Source organism: Paramisgurnus dabryanus, chromosome 5, assembly GCF_030506205.2.
Source record: "Paramisgurnus dabryanus chromosome 5, PD_genome_1.1, whole genome shotgun sequence".
Lineage (NCBI taxonomy): Eukaryota > Metazoa > Chordata > Actinopteri > Cypriniformes > Cobitidae > Paramisgurnus > Paramisgurnus dabryanus.
The window spans coordinates 41,016,204-41,043,350 of record NC_133341.1 but is presented as its reverse complement, the minus strand read 5'-3'; the positions used below and the strand labels follow the sequence as shown (position 1 = coordinate 41,043,350).

The 27,147-nt window shown below is 39.1% G+C and overlaps 4 protein-coding genes across 5 annotated transcripts; 2 read left to right on the top strand and 2 right to left on the bottom strand.

Moving 5' to 3' along the window:
* The first annotated feature begins 1,126 nt into the window (after positions 1 to 1,126).
* Positions 1,127 to 4,259, top strand: znf541 (zinc finger protein 541). The gene is made up of 4 exons (XM_065284200.2): positions 1,127 to 1,203; positions 1,363 to 1,476; positions 1,571 to 1,657; positions 2,911 to 4,259. The coding sequence occupies exons 1-4, from the start codon at positions 1,141 to 1,143 to the stop codon at positions 2,962 to 2,964; spliced, it is 318 nt and encodes a 105-aa protein (XP_065140272.2). The 5' UTR covers positions 1,127 to 1,140; the 3' UTR covers positions 2,965 to 4,259.
* Positions 3,444 to 11,821, bottom strand: zbed4l2 (zinc finger BED-type containing 4-like 2). Of its 2 annotated transcripts, none has more exons than XM_065284197.2 (2): positions 11,454 to 11,821; positions 3,444 to 8,024 (listed from the first exon to the last, which is right to left on the bottom strand). In XM_065284197.2, exons 1-2 carry the CDS (start codon positions 11,710 to 11,712, stop codon positions 5,359 to 5,361), a joined length of 2,925 nt encoding a protein of 974 aa, XP_065140269.1. In that variant the 5' UTR covers positions 11,713 to 11,821; the 3' UTR covers positions 3,444 to 5,358. The 2 variants fall into 2 exon arrangements, with proteins under 2 accessions (XP_065140269.1, XP_065140270.1); XM_065284198.1 differs by lacking the exon at positions 11,454 to 11,821 and adding an exon at positions 10,561 to 10,717.
* napaa (N-ethylmaleimide-sensitive factor attachment protein, alpha a) lies at positions 10,884 to 18,457 on the top strand. Its single transcript, XM_065284201.1, has 11 exons — positions 10,884 to 11,083; positions 11,828 to 11,907; positions 11,989 to 12,105; positions 12,400 to 12,446; positions 12,582 to 12,659; positions 14,767 to 14,822; positions 14,919 to 15,003; positions 15,080 to 15,184; positions 15,280 to 15,348; positions 17,087 to 17,137; positions 17,469 to 18,457. The coding sequence occupies exons 1-11, from the start codon at positions 10,986 to 10,988 to the stop codon at positions 17,568 to 17,570; spliced, it is 888 nt and encodes a 295-aa protein (XP_065140273.1). The 5' UTR covers positions 10,884 to 10,985; the 3' UTR covers positions 17,571 to 18,457.
* Positions 18,458 to 18,814: 357 nt separating this feature from the next.
* rsph4a (radial spoke head component 4A) lies at positions 18,815 to 27,122 on the bottom strand. Its single transcript, XM_065284196.1, has 7 exons — positions 26,934 to 27,122; positions 23,409 to 23,637; positions 22,194 to 22,487; positions 21,544 to 21,987; positions 20,235 to 20,379; positions 19,738 to 19,855; positions 18,815 to 19,637 (listed from the first exon to the last, which is right to left on the bottom strand). The coding sequence occupies exons 1-7, from the start codon at positions 27,017 to 27,019 to the stop codon at positions 19,409 to 19,411; spliced, it is 1,545 nt and encodes a 514-aa protein (XP_065140268.1). The 5' UTR covers positions 27,020 to 27,122; the 3' UTR covers positions 18,815 to 19,408.
* Between the last annotated feature and the right edge of the window lie 25 nt (positions 27,123 to 27,147).

The window sequence follows — 27,147 nt, the reverse complement described above, 5'->3', positions numbered from 1 at the left end:
TGAGGAAAACATTCCAGGATTTTAATGGATCCCAAAATTAAAATTGCAGTTTCAAAGGACTCTAACCGTGGGTTCACACCAGCGCGTTCGAGGCATCAAATTTGCGTCTACCGCATCTAATTTGAACATTTTGAGTTTACTCGCTTCATTGAAATGCGTAATCACGTCACTACTAGAGCAAGCTCCTGATTGGCTAACGCGGCACGTTTTTCCGCCAAAGTTCACATTTTTCAACTTGCACGTTTGGGCTGCAACGCTCAATTCGCGCCATTAAGGCGGAATCGCATCTACCGTGCAGCGCTAAACACCTAATTCGCACTGCGTGACCTCCAGACGCTTGTCAAGGCGTCTTCACATTGACTTAACATTGAAATCACTCGCGCTTGACGCCTGTACCGCGGCTGGTGTGAATCTTGCAAAACGATTGTCATTTTTGACAAGAAAAGTAAAAAATATGCACTTTCAAAACACAACCTTTTCTCTTACTTCCGGCTGTTTGAAGCGCCAGCGCGACCTCACGTAATTGCGTAATGCAGTGAAAAGTTCACGTGTTACATATATGAAACGCACATTTGCGGACCATTTTACACAATAAACTGACACAAAGACATTAATTTTTATCATTCAACATACAACACCGTCGGAACTGTCTTCTTTCTCAACACTTGTAAACACTGGGGCGTAGTTTCGCATACATCATCCGTGACCTCCTGACGTGATTATGTATTACATGAGGTCGCGCTGGCGCGTCACACGATCGGAGGAAGACTAGAAGTTTTGGTTTAAAAGAGCATATTTTTTCTTTTCTTGCCAAAAATGACAATCGTTTTTACTAGACAAGACCCTTGTGCCTCGTTTGAGATCATTTAGAGTCCTTTGAAACTGCAATTTTAAACTGCATTAAAACTGTTAAATGTTGGGGTCCATTAAAACGTTTTCCTCAAAAAACATAATTTCTTCTCGACTAAACAAAGAAAGACATCAACATTTTGGATGACATGGTGGTGAGTAAATTAACTGGATTTTTTTTAAAAAAATTTATTGACTAATCCTTTAATAATTGACACGTTTAGACGTCTCTAATAAATGTAATGTTGCTCTTTATAATTGACAGGGTCAGACCACTGGACAGATCAAGAGATGAAACTATTCAGGAAAGGTCTTGAAGACCACGGCAAAGACTTTCATAAAATTCATCTTCTGGTAAAAAAAATGTATTCATTTTCATTTGATATTTTGAGATGTGCAGGTTTTCGTGGTATTGTTTTTCACTATAGTACAGATGATGCTGGATGAATTGATTTAAAGTAAATGTAATTGTGATGTAATCTCGCAAATATTAAATAGTTGTTTGTTTTGCAGTTACAAACTAAATCAGTCGCTCAGTGTGTGGAGTATTACTATATCATGAAGAAGCTGAAAAAGTTCAAGCAATGTGAACAAGGTGCAGATCAAAAAGATGGTGAAAAGACCCCAGTATGTTTCAGCATATGGACATATTTTGAGTTATTATACGAGTAGTGATGATTATGAGTGGTATTTGTGCTTAGATTGTGCTTTTTTCCAAAAGGTGTTCCAAGATTCCCAAGAGTCACTGCCTGAGAGGATTAAAGCCAACCCAAGAAAGAGAAACACTAAAGGGTCCAGTGTTCGGAAGGTCAGAGAGACTAAATGTGACAAAAATCTTTTGGAAAAAAATACATTGACTTTCTAATAGTTCAAAGTAGGGGGGTAAGAAAATATCAATATCTGAATTTCACAGTAGGGTCACACATTTTACATCATCTTACCTTCACCAAAATATGACAAACTTTAGGATAGGGCTGTCTCGATTATAAAATTTGCGTGATGATAAACTGTCCAATAAATAAGTGCAAAGACTTCAAAGTCATGAGCACTCAGGATACAGATGGTATTACTTTGATCAAACTGATCAACACATAAATACAAAGCTGATACAACTCAAATATATCATAAATTTTTTCGATGATCATCCTGGGATTTTTAATGACCATAGAGAGTCAGGACCTTGGTTTAACGTCTCATCTGAAGGATGGTGCTTTATGACAGTATAGTGTCCACCATCAGTATATTGGGGTGTTAGCAGGGTTCCCACGGGTCCTTGAAGGTGGGTGAATCTGGGTGAAAAAATTCAAGGCCCCGGAAGTTTTTGAAAATATACATACATCAATACAGGTCATTGGAAGTGCTTGAATCTATTTTATGCTAGAAGTTTTCTGGAGAAAAAAATCCATATTATTCCCTGTGTAGTGTAGGATAATATCATAAAATTTCTAGCTCTTTAAGCACACGTGCTAAACTGTTCACTTTAAATGCTTATATCTTCTGTCTGCGAATGTTGATTCATACCAAAATGCTTTTTTGCATAGTTTATTTGTGTTTGACAAATGTAAACGTCTTGGGTTACTTATGTAACTGTTGTTCACTGAGAAGGGAACGAGACGCTGAGTCTCCCTTGCCAATTGCCATACTTCCCATTTAGCAATATTTCAGATAGCGATATACTCCCTGGCACCCTGTCTTTGTTGTTAAGCGTCACCATTGGTTGAATTTGATATACACATTAAGACACACTTACCCTTGGAGGCGTCCCCAAAGTGTCACCGCAGTGACGCAGCGCGAGTTCCCTCAAAAGGGAACTGTAACAATGTATCTTAAAAGGTAATACAATCTAACCTTGCTCTCACTTGAAATGTGTCCCCACATTTAGTCGTTGAATTTGAGGGTATTGGACCTGGAAAGTCCTTGAATTTGAAGTTAACTAAGGTGTGGGAACCCTGTTTAAGGACCCACACAGACCAATTATTCTAAATGTTCTTTAGTTAGGATACGAAAATTGCTTTTTAATGCATATTTGCATTCTTACACCATTTTACCTTTTACAAACAGTGGAGATGTCCATGTGAAGAGCCACACTTCCAGCTCATTAAGGACAAAGACTGACTACCTCCAGGCCACAAAGACCAAAAAAGTGTTTGCAGTTTAGTTCGTAATCCAAATCAGATGATCAAATGTATTGGAAATTAGTTGCATATTTTAACCAGAATTTAAAATTAAAGTTTTGATACAAGTATGAGAGGTTTTATAAAGGTTTTCTGTTCGTGCTTGTTCAGCTGTTTTTAATAAATGGTTAAATGTTTGTACTCATTTGGGATTTATGTAACAGTGAAACTGTGTTCCCTAATTCATCTGACCAGATACAAAAAGTTTTTTTTATCATTTGCTCTTTTGTTTTTGTTCTGTTCGGTTTGTTATTAAGCCTGTGTTACAGATTATAATTAGGTGAGAGAATGCTTGTAAAGAGTAAACTCATTCTCCCGTTTGTTAATCTGTGTTATACAATTTCATTTAATGCACAATAAAACAAGAACTTAAAAACAGTTCCTCACTGGGTTTGTATGATGCAACAAAAAACATTGCACTTCAATTTTAGTAGTATTTAATAAAACACTTTTATCTGAACATGCTGCTTACAACAACACTGTCAAGTCTACTGTTGAAAGTAGTAAAGACAACTACAACTAATAAAGTTCATACTCTCTCCCAAACACAAAAGGAGGAGGGTTAATGTTGAAATGCATTCCATGGAAAGTTACAACACTTTAACGTGACAATAACATTGTAACACTTGATAACAACATAGATCAATTATGAAATGCTTTCAGGGAGTAAAAGCTAGGGTGGGCAGTTTCATAGTGGTTAGTAAAAGCAAAGATAGTTTAGAAAGCTAAAAAGGGAAATGATCCCACCCAGACAGCATACGACTCCGGACCAGATCCATTGCAGATTTGGCCCGAAGATTACGGATACAGTGTGGACTCGGTGCGGTACCGGTCTGCTGTCTGGGCACTTTTCTTTTCTGAGCTCTATCCAAAGCCAAGCGCCTCATCCAAAAACCTGAACACACACTGCAAGCATCACGAGAGTATGCCAAGATCAGACCGAATGATTGGATAAACATTTTATAGGCCTGAGATACAAAATGAACCTAAAAATATTGCCTACCCTAGCTTTAAACGATTTTTTAACAGTAAAACAGTATCTACATTAGTCACATGATAATGCTTTTGCAAATCCTTAGACCTTATAAAAAACAAAAAGGCTTTGTGGATTTAAAACACTTGTTTTTATAACAGTGTTGAACATGTCAAACTTTAAAGGGATTGTTTTACCCAAAAATGAAAATTCTGTACTCACTCTAATGTTGTTACAAACCTGTATGAATTTTGATGAACACACACACAAAAAAATATATTTTGACAAATGATGGTAAGCAAGCACACATCTGCCTTAACCATTGAATTCCATAGTAGGAAAACAAATATTATGGAATTATTGTGATAAATGATGATGAAGATGTTTTGATAAATGATGGTAAGCACACAGTTGACGGTACCTATTGAATTCCATCATATTTGTTTTTCCTACTATGGAAGTCAATGGTTAAGGCAGATGTGTGCTTACCATCATTTATCTAAATTTATTTTGTTTTCTTTAAAAAATGTAAATTCATACAGGTTTAAAACAACATGAGGATGAGAAAATGATGACAGAATTTTCTTTTTTGGATGAACTATCCCTTTAAAGGAACCTAGTCTCACGGAGATGCGTATAAATAGCACGAAGTGTGAAAACTTGTGCAATACATAAGCCAAATTCCTTCCCGCTTACTTAAAACGGCGCATCTTTTTTGTCGTTTTATGTATTGGTTTCTCAATGTTTTTCTTTTTTTACCATTTTCTATTGGGTTTAGGGTTCAAACTAATTTTTTATACAAAAATTGACATCCAAACCCCATATCTAACCCCAACTCCAAGCGACCATGGCTTAAACCAAAGCGAAAATTGTTAAAACAAAGAAAACAGAAAAAAGTGAATAACCAATACATTAAGCGTCAAAAAAAGATGCGCCATTTTAAGTAAATATCATAGGCGCCAGTCCTTCCCGTTCACTTAAAATGGCGTGCTGTACTGCACAAGTTTTCACTATTTATACGCATCCACATGAGACTGGGTAGCTTAAAGGATATTTTATACGTATAAGTATAAGGACCTCCAAACTATCAAAAGATCGAGGGGAATTTCAATTCTCAGATCATGACCCCTTGTTAGTGTCACAAATTCTTTGTACAGCAGTTATGTTTGTGTTTAAGGCTGCAATAGGAATCAAATAATCCAAGTAACGATCACAGTCGTAGAGTTTATCATTTACCATTTACTCTACAGGTCTATAGTGTTAGTAAAACCACTATTGGTCATTCAGGATAATTTTTGATTATGTAGTTCAAATGCACATTTGCAAGTATATATTACACAGTGTATACATTTATAACCACGATCACGAGTCCTCAGGCACACGAACTTTACTTTCATATGACACTAGAGTCTGGTAAAGACTGTCTCTGCTTTGATTTACACTGACACTGTTCCTTTGGTCAGTTTCTCGTCTGGATGGCCCAACTTTTAACAGATCTGCATAATCGGTGTTCTGATGGAGAAATAAAATATGGTCAAGGTGTTTAGATCCCAAAGTGGCCCTTCTTTGGGTCACCGGAGATTCCTTGGCGGCAAAGGCCTGATCGGCAGAAACAGCAGTTGCGGGTATGGACAGATATTTTCGTGCCAGTCTGGCCACAGCGGGGAAGCGATGTTCCTTGTTGCGCCACCAATGCAGAGGCGAGAGGCTGCGTCTGCAGAGGGGCTCCGCTATGTAATTTTCCAGCTGCTGGTGAATCTCGGGCATTCGTTCTGTTGGGTCCTCTCCCAGAAGAATATCATACATGCTCTGCGGTAGAGGACTCATCCGTACGCGAGAATTAAGCTGCGAATCTCCTCGCAGTGGAGATCTCGCCCTGGTTCCACTAGAAGGTATTTTACTTTCGCTGATGGCTTTGAAGGGTGAGTCGACCTCAAGCGCGCAATCGTTGGCGTGTTCGGGAGATGATATAGCAACAGAGGGCTCGCTCGGTTGCAGCTCAAAGCCGTCACCTTCATCTGCGGAGCCGCACGATTCAGGAGAATCCAAAGAAGCTATCGGAGGCATCGGCAAGGGGTCATCTAATCCAAAAACTGCAGGTTCATCTTGTTCATCAACAGGTTCCTCCATTTCTACACTTTGGATCCTTTCTTCGCTTGAGTAAGCTTGAACAGACAGGAGCTCTTTCACCTTGTCGTGCAGCTTGCTGCGGGCGTGTGGGCTGAGAAAGCGCAACTCTTTAAAGCGCGGGTCCAGAAACGAAGAGAGTACAGCTGGACTGTCCAAAAGAGCATCTTCATCGCTAAGACTCCAACATTTGTCCATACCAGCACGAATTCTCTCCATAACTCCTCTCACTACAGGACAGCTGCACTCTGCTATTTTCTGTCCAAGAAGCCTGGATACTCCTTGAAGACACGGCATCAGGGCCGAGATGGGGCCGTTGATGTCCTCACTCAAAAACGATGCTGCAATACGAACTGTTTTAAGCACCGGGACCAGTTCGTGTATAAGACGCCACTGGTGATCTGCCAGGTTTGACGCTACCTTTTGCTCTTCTAATACTGAGCTTATTACCCATTTGAGCTCAAGTAGACCCTCACACATCTCAATGGCAGTGGTCCAACGGCCTGGGTCGTTCAAAACCAGGCACGTGGATTCTTTGTTAACTGCCTCTGCTTTCTGGCTCAGTGCCGTGGCAGCATTCGCATCATGCTGAAAATGCAAGACGATGGCACGGGCATCCGAAAGAGTCTGTCTGACGGTTTCGACGCAAAGTCCTTCCTGGACGCAGAGTTTCAGGGCTTGTCCTGCACAAAGTAGAGGCGCCCATCCCTTTGGGAGATTACTGGGAGGCGGATGGCTGGGTCCGGCAAATTCCTGTTGATATTCAGAATCAATGGCTGTGTTCTTTTCGATCCCGCTGGATTCCGTTCCACAGGGGGTGTCGTGCACAACGCAAAAGACGAAATTCTCCGGAAGCTGGAAATTGGACAGTACTGCCTTCAAGGTATCTGCAAATCTTGCATGGCCTCTTTGAGACATTTTGTTTTCTTTGACTCCTGGTATCGGAAGGGTCTCCAGCACACAGCGTGCCAGGTGCCATTGAGAGTCTACGAAATGTGCACTGACCGTAACGTACAGTCGACCATCACCTCCAACCCCACATCCTTCTATGGAACGCCAATGCTCAACGCAGAGGGTGAGACAGTGAGGGGCTAAACTGTTTTGAAGTTGCTGCTGGAGGAACTGTTTGAGATTATGGTAGCGATGCCAAAGTAGGCTGCCAAGCAGCGAAGGAGATGGCACAGGATAGTTGGGCTCTAAGCAACTCAGTAAGAGTCTGAATCCCTTGTCTTCCACCACAGACAATGGTTGAAGGTCTCTGAATACCATCACCAAGATAAGATCGGTTAACACCTCCGCTCGCTTGTTACTGCATGCTCTCGTGCTACTGCGGTTACCACTGGTTCCACTAGTGCTGTTCATCTCCCCAGAAGGAAAATTATACATTAGGCAGTTCATATCTGTATCTTGGTGGGGAAGGGCGATAGACGTAGAAGCACTGCCTCCAACTGCACAAGCGGGTTTGGTTTCAGCCATCTCGGGTAGCGAAATCTCTTGCTGCTCCTCTTTTACGGTGATGGGTAACATTGGCTGAAATGTAGCATTCAACGCATTGCCCGCAATGCTACATGCAACCGGTCTGCTACCATGTAAACCGCTCTGACTTATGTGAGGATGTAACGGTTCAGGGGCGGAGACGTCTGCGGTGTTGTGAGGTGGAACCGCTCCATCCCAAATGCTGTGTTTTCGTCCTAGGTGTTCTCTCATGGAAGTGGTGCTGTTGTGAAAGGAAAGCTGCCTCTTACAATGGTTGCACTCGACGCGATACAGGCTCAGTTGAGTGTAGTGGTTCCACACTTTTGATGTCCGCCGATCGGAAAAGGGCAGAAAACGCTCCATTCTCCTTCTAAGGTTTGGTGGGCCAAGATTTCCAGGACACTTTGGATGTTGGTGATTCATTTCTGTAATAAAAAAATGTAATGATTACACTAGGATTTTAATTATTTTTCAATTATATAATATCAACATAACATTTTATGAAATGTCATGATCACATTATACAGCTTTAACCATAATAAATACAGTTTTCATAATGTTCTACTTCTGTGATACTTCAGGTGCAGGTAGGGTGGCATAACGATTAATCGCAACTATAATGCGGCTTTCACACAGGACGTGGTGTGCATCGCGCTATGAAACCCATTAATTTCAATGGCTTGCACGACATGAGGAAGGTTTGTTGTTGCGTTGACCAAAGTGCCAGCGGAGAGGTCAAAATTCAAAATAGTTCGGCGGCAAGCGCAGTTAACTTGAACTATTTTGAATTTTGACCACTCCGCTGGGGCTTTGGTCAACGCAACAACAAACTGTTCTCGCGCCACGCAAGCCATTAAAATGAATGGGTTTAATAGCGCAACGCACACCGCGTCCTGTTTGAAAGCTGCATAACCGTGACTACGCACGGTTATGGGCAATTTCGAAGCATGCTTCGTGAGGCTTCGTAACATTTACGAATCTTTTGTTTCGAATCATTGGTTCGGAGCTTGTTTCAAACTGGCCAAAGTCACGTGATTTTAGCAAACGAGGCTTCATTATGTCAAAACTGTTTTTGGAACGCTTCGAAAAACTGAATTAATTTACGAAGCAATTGGTTCAATTTAGGGATGCTTAACGATTAATCGCGATTAATCGTTAGCAGAATAAAAGTTTTTGTTTACATCATATATGTATGTGAACTGTGTATAACAACTTTGTATAAATAAATGTACACACATGCATGTATATGTTTTAGAAACGTTTACATGTGTATATACATTTGTATATTTATGTATAATTTTTATTATATATAAATACTTAATATATACAATTTTTTTCTTAAAATTATACATGAATGTGTTCATATTTATATATATTTATATATATATATATATATATATATATATACATATTTATTATACAGTTTACACACATATGTGATGTAAACAAAAACTTTTATTCTGCTAACGATTAATCGCGATTAATTGTTTAGCATCCCTAGTTCAATTGATTCAAAGCTTCGAAAAGCTTTGTTTCTTCCATCACTAACGCACATGCGTCCAATGAAACCATCTATACATTACATCAGGGCTATTCATACCCTGGAGGGCCGGAGCACTGCATAGTTTAGCTCCAACCCTAATCAAACTTAACCACCTGTGATTTTCTAGTGATCATGAAGACCTTGATTAGCTTGCTCAGGTGTGTTTGATCAGGGTTGGAGCTAAACTATGCAGTGCTCCGGCCCTCCAGGGTAAGATTTGAATAGCCCTGCATTACATTAATACTTTGTTCACAAGTACGGATTAATCTGTTTTTATTCATGTAAAGCTTTAGAACAATTGAACAATTGTAAAAACCGCTATATAAATCAAACTGAATTGAATGTGTCTGAAACTGCGGAATGTAACATCTATTTACATTTATATCTATGGTCTAAAGTGTCGCAACCATAGATATGTATAAAGGCTAGATGTCTTACCGCTGAGTCCCTAATGGCATCACCTGGCGGCCAGCTTACCACAGGGCGCTCGCTCACTCGTAGCATTGAGTTTAATGGTGCAGGTACTTTTAAATGACCATAACTTTCTCAATTTTCTACCGATTTTCAAACGGTTTGGTTTTTTTACAAACGTTATTAACGTGGCTATAATTCTGGATGCTTTGACATGTTTCATGAATTTTTTTATTTATTTTTAGTATAGGTATGCAGTGTCATAGTTACATCTTTGACGTTTATAACAAACCAAACCGTTTGAAAATCGGTAAAAAATTAAGCAAGTTATGGTAATTTAAAAGTACCTGCATCATTAAAACTCAATGCTAGGAGTGAGCGAGCGCCCTGTGGTAAGATGGCCGCCAAAATGCGGACGTTCCACTCAATTGGCCAGCAGCGCGGGCGAGACATCTAGCCTTTATACTATGGTCGCAACAGTGGAGGCGGGGACTTCGCATATTTATATACATGGTCTGAGCAAACAAATTATCTAAATTATAAAATAAAAATACAAACATTACATTATTAGTTTCAAAGTTAGTACGAGGTCATAAAAACAGCATGTGAGGTAAGTTAATAGTAAATAAATGAACTTTTGTTTCAGATTTATTATAGCGTGCCATGCTGCAGTACAGTGCTAATAATTTAACGTGCACTCAAAATATTGTGCGCTAACTTGAAACATGTAGAAAAAAATAACCATTTATTAAAATTTTGATTTCACGGTTAGTCACATTTGTAAAAAAAAAAAAACAGCGTTTGGCTATAAAATAAAAACCACGCATATTTATACCCAACGTCTTAGCATCAATGAATCAATTTCTTCCGGGCAAAAGCAACGAGCGTTTCATCTACATTCAACCCTTGTTATATTTCCACTAACGCGACAAAATGCAACACTGACTTAAAATCGCAAATGCATACACGCATAAATGTTTGGTTGTGTCCTGAAATGAATAAAATACCTTGTGTGTGACCCGTAAAAGCCCTCTTATTCATGTGCGCCTGTGACCTACAAACGGGATGTGCTAAGCTAAGTGGCAACTAGGGACCGAGGATAATCTCTGAACAGCTCCACGAGCGAAAAATCTCCACAATATGGGTTTGTAACTAATAAGTAACATTTATTACATGTGTAAGTATAACTATTATCTAATTAAAACCGCAAATTTGTCGTAACATGCCACAGTTTAAATGTCGCACAGCTGATTTGACAGACGGGTATGCTGCAATTCGCTATTTTACCACACTCCCTTACGTTTCATTAAGTTTACTTCCGATTTCCGCATGATGTGTCAATAAAACAAAATAAGTCGATCACGCGGTATACGAATCGGGTTTGCTTGGATATAATCTTCCACACGGTCCAGTCCACATCTGAACTGACAAAATGGATTATTCTGGAAAAGAAAAGGAAGCTATGGCCATCATGGCTGAGGCGGACAAAAAAACGAAAACGTCGCATTCGTTGTTTGGAGTGTTTTTCGGGTAAATCTTCAAATTTGACATTTGTTGTCCTGCAATATGAATGCGATCACAGTGAGGAATTCCTGTAAATCAAATATAAAAAGCTAATTTAATCCTGGGTCAAGCAATGTTTTTACTGTCGATTAGTCGCATTTTCAGCAGCACTATTGCAAAATTTCTAATATCACGTTGCGTACACTGTCAGTCTCCAGCAGAAGTGTTTGACGTCATATAAATTGGTTCGAAATTAAAGCAAAATCAGTCAGCTAGCCAAGTAGCCTCACATGGCATACATGAATGCATACAACTGTAGTTTTCCCTATTCTGTTGACTTATTCGTCTACTTAAAAATATTAATACGGTGTAATTGTCAAACACTTTGCAAACTTACCATTGCTGCTGTGCGCTGGTTCTTCCGCACACAGTCTCTCTCCACCGCTGGCGACAGCAGGGATGTTGAGTCGATGTCTCACTCTCAGGTGTTTGATCATGTTGGCTGTATTTGAGGAGAACTTAAAAGTCGTCTTACACAGTTTGCAAAACACGGTGCCTTTGCCGTCATTTTTGATAAAGTACTTCCAGGCCACCGAGCAATGTCGGGCCTGGACTTTCACGCACGTTTCTTCCTCCTCTTTCTTCATGTTGTCCATATCAACTCTGCTAACACGTTGGCCGAGCGGAGATGGGAGACGCTAACAGCGCCGCCTAGCGGCTGCAGTTTTTTTTGACTCTCCAGTGAACCTTAACCCCCTTTGTTCATTACAGGAGTTCCGACAAGGCCGAGGAGGCCTGTGACATGTATGTCAGAGCTGCCAACATGTTCAAGATGGCAAAGAACTGGAGTGGTATGTTACGTGACAACTTTTGCACCGATCTCGGCCTTTATAAAGCAGTGTGTCATGTGCACTGTTGCTTTATTTCTTAAGCTGCAGGAGATGCTTTCTGCAAAGCTGCAAAATTGCATTTGAAAGTGCAGAGCAAGCACAATGCAGCCGTGAACTTCATTGATGCTGGCAACGCTTACAAGAAGGTCGATCCTCAAGGTACGGTTCTCATGTCTGCAGCTCTCTAATGTTTACGATTATTATATTTAAAGGCGGGGTGCATGATTTTTGAGTCGGGCCGTCTACCAAAACACACTTGGAGCCAATCAGCAGTAAGGGGTGTGTCTACTAACTGACATCGCTGCCTGGGTTGCGTATGTGTGGGGCAGGTCTATCAAATGAAGGTCCAGATTCTATTGGGATAGGGGCGTGTTTGTTTAGGTGATTTCAAACGTCAACATTGGCTTTCAGAGATCATGCACCCCGCCTTTAACTTTTTATATCTCTATGCAGAGGCCATAACTTGTTTCTGTGAGGCCAAGGACATCTACACAGATATGGTGAGAAAACAATAGAAGGGTATTGCTATAAAGCACATAATTACTTAATCATCACATTTGTTACAATGAGATTTTATTTGTCTTTTAAACTGAGACTGAGATTTTAATGATTACTTTTATCATTTGTTTACACAGGGGCGTTTCAATATGGCAGCAAAACACCACATATCTATTGCTGAAATCTATGAGTCTGAGTTACTGGACATAGAAAAGGTGAGTGGAATGTGGTGTATATAAAAATCCAAGTACATGTTATAGTATTAAAGTGTTAGGCACACTAACCAGACGTGGAAGAGGCGGCAAACGTGATTTACATGTTTAGTCAATGCAAAGAAGCGAATAGGCATCCAGCGGCGCGGTAAGTGCGAATTGCGCGGCGCGTTTGGTGTGGAAGACGCGTTCGCGTGAAGTGAGCTTTGCCGCGGGAAGCGCGCAAGTTGAAAAATCTAAACTTTGGCAGATATTCGTGCCGTGTTGACCAATCAAGAGCTTGCTCTATTAGTGATGTTACGCGTACCGTGCCGTAGGATGCCTATTCACGTCTTTGCGTTGACTTAACATGTAAATCACTCATTATGTGGCATTCACACCAGCCGTGGTAGAGGCGGCAAAAACGTACCATTCGCGCGGAGTTGGACGCTTGAACATTTTGAGTTTACTTGCTTCATTCACGCGTGAAATTCTAGTCATTCACGCAGAAATTCGCGTCATGGGAGGGGCTTCGGCGACTCCACTTGCTCCCTGTAATCACATTACCATTAGAGCAAGCTCCTGATTGGTTAATGCGGCGCGAATATCCGCCCAAGTTCAGATTTTTCAACTCGCGCATTTACCACGGCAACACTTTCAATTTGTGCGTTACGCCCACACTGCGTCATTCGCACTGCGCAATTCACGCGTACTGTGCTGCAGGATGCCTATTTGCATCTTTGCGTTGACTTAACATGTAAATCACTCGCGCTTGCCGCCTCTTCCGCATATGGTATGAATGCCAAGTTATGTGGTGTTCACACCAGCCACGGTAGAGGCGGCAAAAACGTGCTATTCACGCGGAGTTGGGCGCTTTAACATTTTGACTTTAGTCGCTTCATTCGCCCCTAAAAAATTCTAGTCATTCACGTGGAAATTTGTGTCATGGGAGGGGCTTCGGCAACTCCACTTGCTCCCTGTAATCACATTACCATTAGAGCAAGCTCCTGATTGGTTAACATGGCGCGATAATCCGCCCAAGTTCAGATTTTTCAACTCGTGCATTTCCCACAGCAACACTTTCAATTCGCACGTTGCGCGCGATTCGCACTGCGCAATTCGCGCGTACCATGCCGCAGGATGCCTATTCGCGTTTTTGCGTTGTAAATCACTCGCGCTTGCTGCCTCTTCCATGTCTGGTGTGAATGCCACATTACAAGGCATACGCTTTGTTTTCATTTTTCTGTTTACAATGGGAAACGACGGTGACCTTATCTTATCAAGCTTTAAAAAATATGCAAAGTGTATTACAAAATCAAAGTCTGTTTGACTTGTGCTGTACTAACACTAGTAAACGATTTATTCATTTGGTCGTTCATTTACACAACCAAGGTATTTTGGGGACCTGAAAACCAACGTTTGAAAACGTCACAGTAAAGTCCGATTTATAGTCGTGCGTAAGTTCTACGCCATAGGCCATCTGTAGCCTGTGCGTAGGCTGACGTGCACCTCGCAAAAATTTTAACACCGCGTCAGTTCAACGCGGCAGCAAGCGCTGTGATTGGTCCACCAGAACCCCTCCCGTCATGTAAAAAAACTGCGTCATAGGTATTTCCGTTTGCGACGATGAAAACAAAGAGGAGCCAAGTTGAGGAGTGATTGAACTCAAACTGCAACAAAAGTCGCTGTTTATTTACTTCCATCTTTGTCGGTCTTCTCAAATCATACACAACAAGTTGCTGTTTCTAGGCTAATTGGCTTAAGATAAACAAGGTGGTTTGAGCTAATCCCTGTCAAGGAAACCACCCTATAAACTTTATTAAAATATGTATAAAAGTGTATAAATATGTAGCCATGTAGATAATAAAGTAGCCATGTAACAATTAACCCAAATTAACTTAAGCAGGTTTGGTGAAAAAAAGAAAATATTTTAACATTTATTGATCTATTATTTGATGAAAATCTTGACTATTTATGGGTGAATTAACCGTTTAAATGTCATGAGGTGAGCAGTAGCGCAATATTAGCTTATAGTCTAAAATCAAGTTATAAAGAAACCTTTTGATTTATCTGAAAGACGATTGTTTAAAAATCACTATTATTCTCCAACAAGGCAATTTTTTGTTTGCAGGCTATGGCTCATTATGAACAAGCAGCAGATTATTATAAAGGGGAGGAGTCCACCAGGTATATTTCAATAGACTTTATATTTCCTCTGGAAGGTAATGTTCATCAGAAATGTTTCAGACTCTTATAAATCAAAGAAAATCTCATTGTTATTAGTGCAGCCAACAAGTGTCTGCTTAAAGTGGCGATCTATGCAGCACAGATGGAGCAGTACCAGAAAGCCACTGAAATATTTGAGCAGGTATGTACGGCTTGATATGAAAATAGATTTAACCCTTCACACTGACTGGCATGACCGATTCTGTCCGAACTTTTAGATAGGAACTTATTCGATGGACACAACACTGTTGAAGTATGGTGCAAAGGATCATTTCTTTAAAGCAGCACTCTGTCACTTCTGTGTGGATATGCTCAACTGCAAGGTGATTACTTTACACAATTCATATAGACATAATAATGTAGTTATAGTGATTGTTTAAATAATTTTTAGTTGTTGAACTGTTGTTTTCTTTTGCAGTTGGCTGTGCAGAGGTATGAGGCAATGTTTCCTGCATTCTCCGATGCTCGAGAGTGCAAACTTCTTAAGGTTTGATTCTTTTTTTTCCCAATCATACACTGCAAAAAAATGTCTTTCTTACTTAGTATTTTTGTCTGGTTTTAAGTACAAGTATCAAAAAATTCTTAAACCAAGATGCATTTTCTTGATGAGAAAAATGATCTAAGAAAATAAGTCTAGTTTTAAGACAAAAAAAATAAGTGAATTTGTGCATAAAATAAGCAAAAAAACTGCCAATGGGGTAAGCAAAAAATCTTAAACTTTTTTATTAAAGGAAAACACCACCCTTTTTCAATATTTTACTATGTTCTTACCTCAACTTAGACAAATTAATAAAAAACTATATATTTTTTAATACGTGCACTTAATTTTTGTAAGGCGTGTCGTGAATGTGTTAGCATTTAGCCTAGCTCTTTTCATTCCTTAGGATCCAAACATGGATTAATTTAGAAGCCACCAAACACTTCTATGTTTTCCCTATTTAAAGACTGTTACATGAGTAACAAGAGTAAAGGGCGATTTATAGTCATGCGTAGGTCCTACGGCGTAGCCAAGACAGCGTAGGTTCCACGTCGGTTTTTATTTATACTTTTGCGTCGTCATCCGCATCGACATGCAAACACACCCGCAGACCGCTGGTAGGCAGTAACCAGGCGTGTAACCACAGTAGCAGCAGAAGTCGTCACAGAAGAAGAAGCTAAGCAAGTTAACCCACAAACAGCAACTTGTTGTGCATAATTTGAGAAGACCAGCAATGATGGAAGTAAATAAACAGCGACTTTTGATGCAGTTTGAGTTAAATCACTCCTCAACTTGGCTCATCTTTGTTTTCACCGTCACAAACGGAAATACCTATGACGCAGTTTTTTTACCTGACGGGAGGGGTTCTTGTGGACCAATCACAGCGCTTGCGGTCCGCGTAGATGTGACGCGCTGTTAAAAATTTTGTGAGGTGCGCGTCAGGCTACGCAGAGCTACGCACAGGCTACGGATAGCCTACGGTGTAGCTACGGCGTAGGACCTACGCACGACTATAAATCACCCTTAAGTATGGTGGCACAAAATAAAACGTGGCGATACAATTTCGTTCTCGGCGCGCAGTAACATCATCAGTCCTGACTACTCCCCCCTTTCTCTCAAATTTCCTTCAACATTACTCCGGCGCCCGAGGTCGAAGTTCTGCAAACTAAGTGTTCTACCGCCATACAATATAGTTATCATTTTTTATTGCTTAAAAATTGCCATGTTTTATTTTGTGCTAACATACCAACTGGTGTAACTACTCATGTTAACAGTCTTTAAATAGGAAAAACATGGAAGTGTTTGGTGGCTTCTAAATTCATCCCTGTTGGGATCCTAAGGAATGAATGGGGCTAGGCTAAATGTTAACACAGTCACGACGCGCTGTACCAAGATAAAGTGCACCAATTGAAAAACGATAGGTATGTATTAATTCGTCTAAGTTGAGGTAAGAACATAGCAAATTTGGAAAACCGGTGGTGTTTTCCTTTAAACATTTAATTCATGCTTACCCCATTGGCAGATTTTTTTTTTTTCAAGAAAATGTTTGTACTAAAAACAAGACTAAAATACTAAGTAAGGAAGTCATTTTTTGCAGTGTATGTTTTTGATATTATAGTTTATTTGAGTTGGATTGCATTTTGTTTTCTGTTTTCACTATTGATGGATTTTCCTGTTATTATTTTGGAAATATGCAGGGATGACATTTCATACAAAAGTAACCCTTCATGCATTTTACTTTAAACAGAAGCTTCTTGATGCACATGACGAACAGAACATTGATGCATATACTGAGGCTGTAAGTTCCCCCTATATGTAATACATTTTATCTGCATATAAACTTTCATTTATTAAAGGTGATCCTGTTCGTGAAATCCAGGTCTCACAATGATGAGATGATCAAAGTTTGGCATCAAAGTTGATTTGATTTCAACCTTTGACATGACCGTACTCAGTCAATAATAAAGATATCAAGGTTATATTTTCATAGAATTTTGTTATATTCATGTAAACATTTGTGAATCACAAAAAAACTGGGACTTTTTGCTGGGTTTTCAATAGTATGACCACAAACTATTGAGTCAAACCATGCAGTGTACTGAATTAATTGTTTTGTGTGTTATTTATAGATCAAAGAATTTGACTCAATCTCAAGACTTGATCAATGGCAGACCACCATGTTACTGAGAATCAAGAAGACCATTCAAGATGAGGAGAATGACCTTCGCTAATGTCTAAACGCACTACCCGTTCTCATGCCTGTCCTTAACAATGATTCATTTATCATATTAATTATTTATTCACTGTGTAAATAATAATTTATTTTACAAATCATACTGTTTACAGAAAATGATCTTATATCCCAAAGTTCACTGTGAGGTTCTGTGACATCCATTGGGATTTATTCATTCATGCAGGCAACTGCATTTTGTTATGAGTGTTAATGTGTAATTATACCATCCTAAAGACTGTATATATATATGTGTGTGTTACATATTTTTCATTCAGGCCTCTGTAGTGTCAACATTTATTATTGTTTTATTGTCATGCATTTGCATTACCTTGTAATGGGGCTCGAGTACAGTTAATATTTATTGTTGATGCAGATGTTAAATCCTGTAATATCTTTCAGAAGTCAAACAGTAATTATTGCGGTTTTCTTTTTTCCTGTGTAGGAAATTGCCAAGAGCTTATTTTCTTTAGTTAGATTGTTAATGAAAACTACTTTAAACTTATTCTAAACTTAGCTGTATTATTATTCCAGTTTTGTTTCACTACAAAGACGAGTGATTCTGTATAAGATAATTATTTTCCAGGTTTTAGGGCGATGTACCAGAATACCTGCCTTGTACATTTATTTTTCATCCATTTTGGAACATTACATAGCACTTTAAAAATGATTTTTTTTTTAAATGGTGAATTTAACCGCTACAGAAACTTTAGCATGAGAAAAAAATGTATGACAGAATTTGCTTTACACACAAATGTGTTTAGAGACTTTTTTTGTGCTGAGAATGCTGTTATTTAATTAGTTTGTTTATTTATTTGTCAAGTACAAATTGCTAATATTTTTTTTAACCCCTTAATAAATCAATAAATCTTTATGCATATAAATATATTAACTAATGATGACTTTTTAGTGAATCAATACTATCATTTTACTCCTCATCATCCTCCGGGACAGCCTCCCCCCTCCACCCCATCTTTCAAAGCCTGTCTTAGGGTTCCCACGGGTCCTTTAAATCCTTGAAAGTTTGTGAATCTGGGGGAAAAATTCAAGGCCCTGGGAAGTTTTTGAAAATATACATACATAGATACAGGTCATTAAAAGTTCTTGAATCTATTTTATGCAAGAAGTTTTCTGGAAAAAAAATCCATATTATTCCCTGTGTAGTGTAGGATAATATTATAAAAATTCTAGACTTTTAAGCACACGTGCTAAACTGTTCACTTTAAAAGCTTATATCTTCTGAGAAGGGAACAAGACGCTGCATGTCCCTTGCTATACTTCATGCGTCCCTATAATGCCGTCTTTGGCAATATTTCAGATAGGAAAATGGGGGCGCTGTTGAGCTCAAGAGGGCAGAAGCAGCCTCTGCCCCTCTCAGCTCAATCATTACATACAGTAGCCAACCAAACATATTTATCTCACTTCATAGACTTAAAATACTCACATTTACGAGTTTAGATTTAATTAAGTTTATATAGAGCCCATACAGATGAGCTGCGCCTGCTTCTAACCTTAAATATTTTAACGGTTTTTAATAAAAAAAATGTGTTTATTTTGTTTTGCTACTTTATTTGAACCAATTATTATTGTCTCATCACTTTGGTCATTTTAAAAGCTTTTGCCCACTTACTTATTTCTGTTATTTTGAGTTAAATAAAAGGCTATTTACTTTATTCATGAAAGATAAAAGATCTTAAAAAAACACATGGACGCATGCACACTGAACTATAAAATTGAACTTCATTGTTGTGACATAGGTCTTAAATTTCATTCATGATGGTTTAAGAAAGTCTTAAATTATTATGTCATTGGCCAATTACATGCCTGAATACTATCATATTAATCCTCATCTTCCTCATCATCCTCCAGTTCCTCGGTCTCCTCCAGAGCAGCTGTCTCCTCCTCCAAGGCCTCTTTCAAAGCCTGCTCTTCCTCCACGGTGGGGTCCAGTGCTTCGATTATTTCAGGTCCACTGGGATACTCACTCTGAGGTTGTGGAGGCTTGGGTGGAGTGTAGGCTTTCCCAAGATATTTCGACCCCCAACCGATGTATATGTTTCCAAATTTCCTATGGAGAAACAGAAGAACAATGTTTTTACTCAGCAAAAAAACAACGGTTATAGTCAAACTAAAAATTTAGACAAGGTGTTACACATTTGGCCCCTTACTTTCCATAAGCAAAGGCATGAGCTCCTGGCCAGCAGTTTGAGCGTAGCACAGCAATGGCAAACTGAGGAATGAGGTTGGAGGACATCCTAATGCTCCAAGGTGGAGTGTCATTAATCACTGCAGACAAACATATCCACATATCCTGCATTACATTTCAACAGTCAACTGTACTAGAGAGATTTTTGGAGCTTAAAGGAACAGTATGTAAGAAATGTATATCAATTAATCATAAAATGGCCCTGATATGTCACTAGACATTAAGAAATCATATTTATTTCAAATACTTATATCACTGACAACAGTGGTCTGGCCAGGATATTGTCATTTAAAAAGTGGAGTTGCAACCCTCGACTGATGTTTATGTTGTCATTTTGTGTAATGGCCACCAATTGTGTGATTGCAGTACCAGTTTTACCCACAAGTTTTGTGATTGCAATACCAGTTTTGGCCACAATCCTACATACTGTTCCTTTAAATGCGAAACAATTTGACTTACTTGCATCTTCAGAAAGAGGCGTCAGAAGAGGAGGCCCAACTTCAGGCTCGGGCTCATCAGGTTCCTCCTCCTGTTCTTCCTCCTCAGCATCTTCATCCGAGTCATCCTTAGATTTCTTAGTTAGGTTTACCCACACACAGCGGCCCTTATCGTAAATAAAGTTTAAAAATAAATAAAAATCACTTTTGTTGTATGCAAATAAATTATTAAAAAAACCTACATTTTGCTACACATTTTGCTAGCAATTATGGATTACCATAATTCAACTAATATGTAACCAAATCTTGACCTACACTTTAAAAATATACCTCTATGTACATTTCAAGAATCTGTGGTTAATTTAAAGAAACATTTCACTTTTTTTAAATATGCTCATTTTACAGCTCCCCTAGAGTTAAACATTTGATTTTTAACGTTTTGGAATCCATTCAGTTGATCTCCGGGTCTGGCGGTACCATTATTAAAAACCATTGTTAGCATAGCTTAGTAGGGTGGCCATTCGTGCCAGTTCCGCCGGACACGTCCCGAACAGGATTTCGTGTTCGTTCTCCGGAAGTCGCGTTGCTCAACCGCATACGTCATCAAGGTTCTCACATTTCAGTTAAAATACATTAGAAAATGAAGATTTATTTCTTTTAAGACATACAATCATTGTAGTTTCATTCTTACCTTGAAATGTAATGGTTGCTTTTTTGAAATTAAACCCGAAATATTAAACCTTGATGACGTATGTGGTCGACCAACGCGACTTCCGGAGAACGAACCCGAAAACATGTTCGGGACGTGTCCGGCGGAACTGGCACGAATGGCCACCCTATAGCTTAGCATAATCCATTGAATCTGATTAGAACATTAGCATCGCGCTAAAAAAATGCTATGATATTACCCAGTGACCAAAAATAGTCCACTGCTATTGAAAGTAGTGACTATTTTCAGGCACTGCCTAATATCATTGCGCCTCCTGCAGCCATGTTACATCAGCAAAGTCCTTGAATGAGAGTATAGTTCACAGCCATATCTACCTAGAAAATTACAACTTTTAATTTTCCGTCGGTCTTAGTACATAATGTAACTACAGAAGAGTCAAGTTTTAAATAGGAAAAACATTGAAACTCTATTTTTTAGAATGATGCTAATGGTCTAATCAGATTTAATGGATTATGCTAAGCTATGCTAAAAGTGGTACCGCCAGACCCGGAGATCAACTGAATGGATTCCAAAACTTTAAAAAGCAAATGTTTAACTTTAGAAAAATGAGCCTATTTTCAAAAAAAGTGAAGTGTCCCTTGAAAGCAGTCATATTAATTACCTGTGGAAGTATATGCTGTACATGATGGACCCATAGATTCAATGGCTCAGTCATTTCATTCACATGGATGCCCTCAAATTCAGGATTCTCCTCAATGGTGTCTTGTGGTCCTTCATCCTCACCTTCATTCTCTTCAAGCTGGTAGAATCCCAGAGGACTGACGTGGGTGCTGGCTGAAATCCGTGCGATTTGGGCGCGCAGGTAGTTGGCTTCGTTGCCGGGAAAGGGTGGATAACTCACAACAGGAGCATCCAGTCTGCCTGTGAAGAACTTGCGGATATGTCGCGCTGCTGTGATCTGAGCCGGGGTGACTAAAGGCAGTCTCACCCAGGGCGATCCAGGCTCTTTGCACACGAAATAAGTGAATTTGTTTACCCCTGTGCGATTTTCTTCTCTCGGTACTGCTGGTGGTGCCTTGTAAGTGGATTTGGGGGGTGGATCAGCCTGTGTATAAAGTTAATTTTAATAAAAAATTATTTTTAAAGTCATCAGAGGTATTACGTGGTGACCAAAATGTTAAACTTTCTTATATTTTATTCACCCTTAATTTGTCTACAAACCGTTTTTAAGCACTAGTTTAGTTAATCCTGTCTAAACTCTTGACTGTTAGTACATTAGAATAAATTCTTGAGTCTATTTTTCAGACTTACAGCATCTATAAGCTCAGTTTCATTCAGGGCCTCGCGTGCCTCTTTCTCCTCAGGCGTTTCTTCTATTCCCTCCTCTTCCTCCCCTTCGCCCTCTCTGAATTCAACCTCAGCCACAAAGTAGTTGCTTTCCAAACCCAGCATCTTGCCCCAGAATCGACAGCGCTGGACACGGTGTGTATCCACCAGCTGTTTCAAGGCCAGAAAGATTCTCTGTGTCTCCTCTCTTCCCAGTCCCACACCTGCTTGCTCAAAAAAGAAGGCAAGTTCTGCAACATCCTGTAGAGGTGACTCCACCTGGCAAAAATATAGGATTAATAAAAACACCAATTATGTCAAATTGAACTATACGATATAATATACATAAACATTCAAGCAATATAACTCAACCTGCTATAACCTACAATACTTGGACACTTTACCCACATTTAAAAATCTATTCAGGCACACAAGACAGCACTTTACATTTTAAGGTACCATGCACACCAAAGCATTTACGCTGGCGTATGTTTTCAATTGTTTCCATAGAAAGCGCGATGCTTTTCAAAAATGGCAGGAGCTGGTGGGCTTTGTCCGAACTAAGCGCATGGGCGATTTTTCTGCGCTCAACGCTGAGAGTTGAAATTGTTCAACTTTGGGTGAAATGTTCAGCTCGTCAACGTCATTTTTCACTTGGCTGACCAATCACAGTGGAGGAGGGGTGGGACAAATATCACAGCAAACAACTGGCGCATCGTTCAACAACTGATAAACAAAGCAGAAGCATCATAGCAACCAAAGTGCTCAGCTGAAAAAAGCTGGCAAGCACCTACTGTCAACATCCGCCTGGATTTTAAGCCGCATTTAAACGCTTTGGTGTGCACGCCCCCTAAAAATCCCCCCAAAATAAGACGTATACTGTTTAAGTATTTTGAAATAGCTGGCAAGCGCCTATTGTCAGCATCTGCCTGGTGTTTTTAGTCGCATTTAAATGCTTTGGTGTGTATGCCCCCTAAAAATCCCCCCAAAATAAGAGCTATACTGTTTAAAGTATTTTGTCACAAGGTATCACGAGAGCTACACAACAGTGCTGCTTTTGAATCGCTCTTGCGATACTTTAATGTCACAGCGTTTGGTCCGCGCAGTGCCACATGAAGTCAAACACAACGTAAACCGATAAACCAGACATGATGTCATTAACCAGCGACCCTGTGAACAGGGGCCACACTTTTTTCTTACCAACTCATCCTCATGATCACCATCATCAACACCTCCACGGGAAAACAGAGATTTCTGCTGCTCGGCCAATAACAGAGCTGAGGATGAAGTCGGAGCGTCACGCAAGGTGTCCTGCTTTTCCTGAAGGTCCATTCTTTTAAGATCAAGACTCATGTCTTCTATCACATCAACTGCATTCTCTGGACGCTCATCCATAACTTTGGTCAACAACCCAACGAGATGATCATACCTGGAAAATAAAGGATTCATCAGCCAGCCCTTAATCAACCTGTGACCCATCTGCATCAGTGATCTCCAATACCTATTAAACTGATCATGAGCCCCATTCACTTCCATAGTATTCTTTTTCCTACTATAGAAATGAATGGGGCTCATGATCATTTGGTTACAAACATTCCTCAAAATATCTTACTTTGTGTTCATCAGAACAAAGAAATGTATACAGGTATGTAACACCATGAGACTGAGTAAATTTTGACAGAATTCAGGTTTTTTTTATTAATATGTAGTTGCATTTGAATAAAGCTGCGTTACGGCTTTCGGGCATTTATGAATAACTCTACACCTGGGGGCTCACGGGATAGCAAAGTGTCCCTCAACACTTCGGGATCTTGCTGGAAGTAGGAGGTGATCCGGGTACTGTTTTTTGAATACCATGGGTTCTTCTCAATATTCTTATCCTCCGTCCTCACGAGAAAAGGAAGCAAGGAAAGGAAACGAGGATGCACAAATAAGAATTGAGAAGCACCCTATAAATTCAGACATACTACTCACCTCACCTACTGCTTTTCGCCTACTATATGGATACAGAATTTAGTTTATTTCTTTTAAAAATTAAGTGTTGGGATTATAACAAACACATTGCTTGCAAAGAATATATATTTTTTTAAATTTACAAAATGTCTACTGTACAACGGAACTTTAATGTTCTGATTACATCCATTTTGATTAAATGGTTTTGCCATTTGATTACATTGATTACGGGCATTCTGCATCTAGAAACATTATGTCCAGCATTTGAGGCAAAAGTATTGCACCATATTTCCCAATTCTCACATCTGGGCGCAGGGGCGCTGTAAACAATGACGATTCTCAGGGCCCACGAGTAAGAGGGGGCCCAGAGAAGCTCCCAAAATTGTGGTGCTAAAAAATATTTAATAGTAAAAATTATTAACTTTAAATTATTCTATATGCTGTTTCCTGGTATCAAAAAAAAACAAAAAACAAACGTCAAACACACACTGATAAAAATCCTCTGCCAGCTACTGTACAAACTACTATCAGCTGTTTGTGAGGTTTCATTGCATGTGGAGTTGTAATACTTTCACATTATCTGATTCAGACCAACTCTGCAAAACTCAATTTAAACAGCGCAAAATGACTGCCTGTGGATGTTATAGATAAAAATGATTATATTTCTGTTTTAATTCACACAATAACTATTTAAACTAGTTTAATGAAAATTCATGTAGTTTTAGGAAAAGTCAAGGAGCAGCAAGGCTTTATGATTTATTTAGACGAAGTTATTGACTATGCAAATTTCATAACGATCAAAATGACGCCTTGTTTGTTCTAGTGTTAAAGATAATTACCATAAGTTTAAGGTAGGTTTCACATTTGGTGCGATTGCCTGGTCCGAACCCAAGTTCGATCCCCATGGACTGTGTTCACATATTATTTTTGAATCCGAACCGCGGTACGCTTGCATCATCAAGCTTCAGCCGGCGCGTTCTCATGTTGCTTTGCAACCGCTGTAAATGAGAAGACGACAAGCGTGTTTGACGAACTGCAAGCAGAGAGATGATTTCTGAATGCCTCCGCAAAAATTGACGTCGGAGGACAGACCGTTGTCATCGAAACGACTTTAGTATGTTTGGGGCAGACAGACGCAAGTGCGTTTCTGTATTACTTCTTTGAAAACAAAAACAAAGGTTTAAAAAATTAAGAACAAAAGTCAAGCAAGCATTCTATGCATTTTGTTGTCAAGGTAAGTGCACGCACACAAACACACACGTCTGTTTTAGTGGGACATTCCATATAATACGTAAATAACAGCGGTTTACTTCCGCGATTTGGTACGATTGCGCTCACATCATCAGCGAACCGATCTGGAGTTCACATGAACCGGACCCCAGACCACCCTTTTTAAGCGGACTCAAGTACGTTTCGCGGGTGCGCACCCGAGTTCGGAAGACAGCGTTCACATCATCCAAATGTACCGAACTCTGATGTCAATCGAACCCGGGTGCGCACCAAAAGTGCTAATGTGAAAACGCCCTAAATGTTGCGGTTAAAATGACTGCTGGTGGCCATTTTAGTGTTAAAAGTGCATGATAAGGGAACTTAATTTTCTCCCCATGTTAGGTCAAGAAAACGTTGGAAAAAATAACAATACACAGTTTTAGTTTAACTTTCAACACTGCAAAAATGACTTTCTAAAAATTCTAAAATTAAAATGCTTTTTCTTGATAAGCAAAATGACCTTAGTAAATAAGTCTAGTTTTAAGACAAATTAATATACAATTTAAGTGAAATAAGATTTCTTTTTTCTTAAACATTTAATTCAAGTAAAATTTTCTCACCCCATTGGTAGTCAAAATACCATAAAAGCACATGATTTTATGTAAATTAATATGAAAAATAGTCTTAGCTGTGTTGGGGGCCCTGTCAAGATTCTTTTCATGGGGCCCAAAATCCTTAGCAGTCCACGATAGACTAACATGAACAATTGCAATAACATTAACAAAGATTAATAAATACTGATAAACTATAATGCTCATTGTTGGTTCATGATAGTTAATCCATTTAATAATTTTATCAAATACAACCTTGTAATGTAAAGTGTTACAAATTATTTTATTCAAAAACTTCTCAGCATCTGTCATACAGCTGCCTATTACAAGAAGTGAAACAAACATAAGAACAAAGTCCTAGTGTACACTTCAAAGGACATCAATTAAAGTCGTGTTTCGAAAGGGTCAAAATTATTGTACATTTCTTAAATATTGCTAAGTTTTAGGTCCAGACTCTCATGTTGAAAAAACAATTGATGATTTTCAAGAAAACATTTAATCTGCAAAAACGTATTACTTACTTCTCTCGTTGCCATAAAATGTGGAAATTGCACTTGTCGTTATTATGAATAAGAATTTTGTGTGCTCTGTACAAATATATCCACACAAATATGGTATTACTAGAATGCCCATCCATGGATCATGTCCTCGTGACAGGACCGTATGTTTATTCAAATAAAGATTTAATTATTGTGCTTGACTAAAAGAGTTTATATAAGAGGTCAAAACTCATATCCACTACAGAGGACAAAAATAAATTGCTGGGTCTCAGGAGGATATATTTACACGTTGCTACCTAAGCTAATGTTATGAATTCCATCTTGTTACCTTTCCATAGACGTTCAGTGAATAGTGTGAGGTAAACTTTATAACGCTAACGTTATATACCGCAAAAAACCCGAAAAGATTAAAAGTGTGTTTTAACTTATGAATGCTACGGGGATATACTTACAAATTTCGGTTTGTTTTAGTGCTGTTTCTCATCAAGAAAGCCTTGAAAGACGCAGCGGCCAACTCTCCCTCATTTTCTCTCTCCATTTTAGAACTAACGTACGAGGACGCCACTGACGTCTAATAAAACACACGCTATGCAAAACCGTAAATATTTCCAAGGATATTCTTTTAATTCACAACAAATATAATCACACAAATCTTTTGCAAAACAA

What these genes read in the sequence shown, in the direction of transcription:
- znf541 (XM_065284200.2), top strand. Translation starts at nt 1,141, where the DNA reads ATGAAACTATTCAGGAAAGGTCTTGAAGACCACGGCAAAGACTTTCAT. An exon ending in TTCATAAAATTCATCTTCTG is followed by an intron (nt 1,204 to 1,362) that starts GTAAAAAAAATG and finishes TTTGTTTTGCAG; the next exon opens with TTACAAACTAAATCAGTCGC. An exon ending in AAGATGGTGAAAAGACCCCA is followed by an intron (nt 1,477 to 1,570) that starts GTATGTTTCAGC and finishes TTTTTCCAAAAG; the next exon opens with GTGTTCCAAGATTCCCAAGA.
- napaa (XM_065284201.1), top strand. Translation starts at nt 10,986, where the DNA reads ATGGATTATTCTGGAAAAGAAAAGGAAGCTATGGCCATCATGGCTGAG. An exon ending in GATGGCAAAGAACTGGAGTG is followed by an intron (nt 11,908 to 11,988) that starts GTATGTTACGTG and finishes TTATTTCTTAAG; the next exon opens with CTGCAGGAGATGCTTTCTGC. An exon ending in AGTTACTGGACATAGAAAAG is followed by an intron (nt 12,660 to 14,766) that starts GTGAGTGGAATG and finishes TTTTGTTTGCAG; the next exon opens with GCTATGGCTCATTATGAACA.
- zbed4l2 (XM_065284197.2), bottom strand. Translation starts at nt 11,712, where the DNA reads ATGGACAACATGAAGAAAGAGGAGGAAGAAACGTGCGTGAAAGTCCAG. An exon ending in ACCAGCGCACAGCAGCAATG is followed by an intron (nt 8,025 to 11,453) that starts GTAAGTTTGCAA and finishes TTTTTATTACAG; the next exon opens with AAATGAATCACCAACATCCA.
- rsph4a (XM_065284196.1), bottom strand. Translation starts at nt 27,019, where the DNA reads ATGGAGAGAGAAAATGAGGGAGAGTTGGCCGCTGCGTCTTTCAAGGCT. An exon ending in TACAGCATATACTTCCACAG is followed by an intron (nt 20,380 to 21,543) that starts GTAATTAATATG and finishes ATTTACGATAAG; the next exon opens with GGCCGCTGTGTGTGGGTAAA. An exon ending in CATGCCTTTGCTTATGGAAA is followed by an intron (nt 19,638 to 19,737) that starts GTAAGGGGCCAA and finishes GTTTCTCCATAG; the next exon opens with GAAATTTGGAAACATATACA.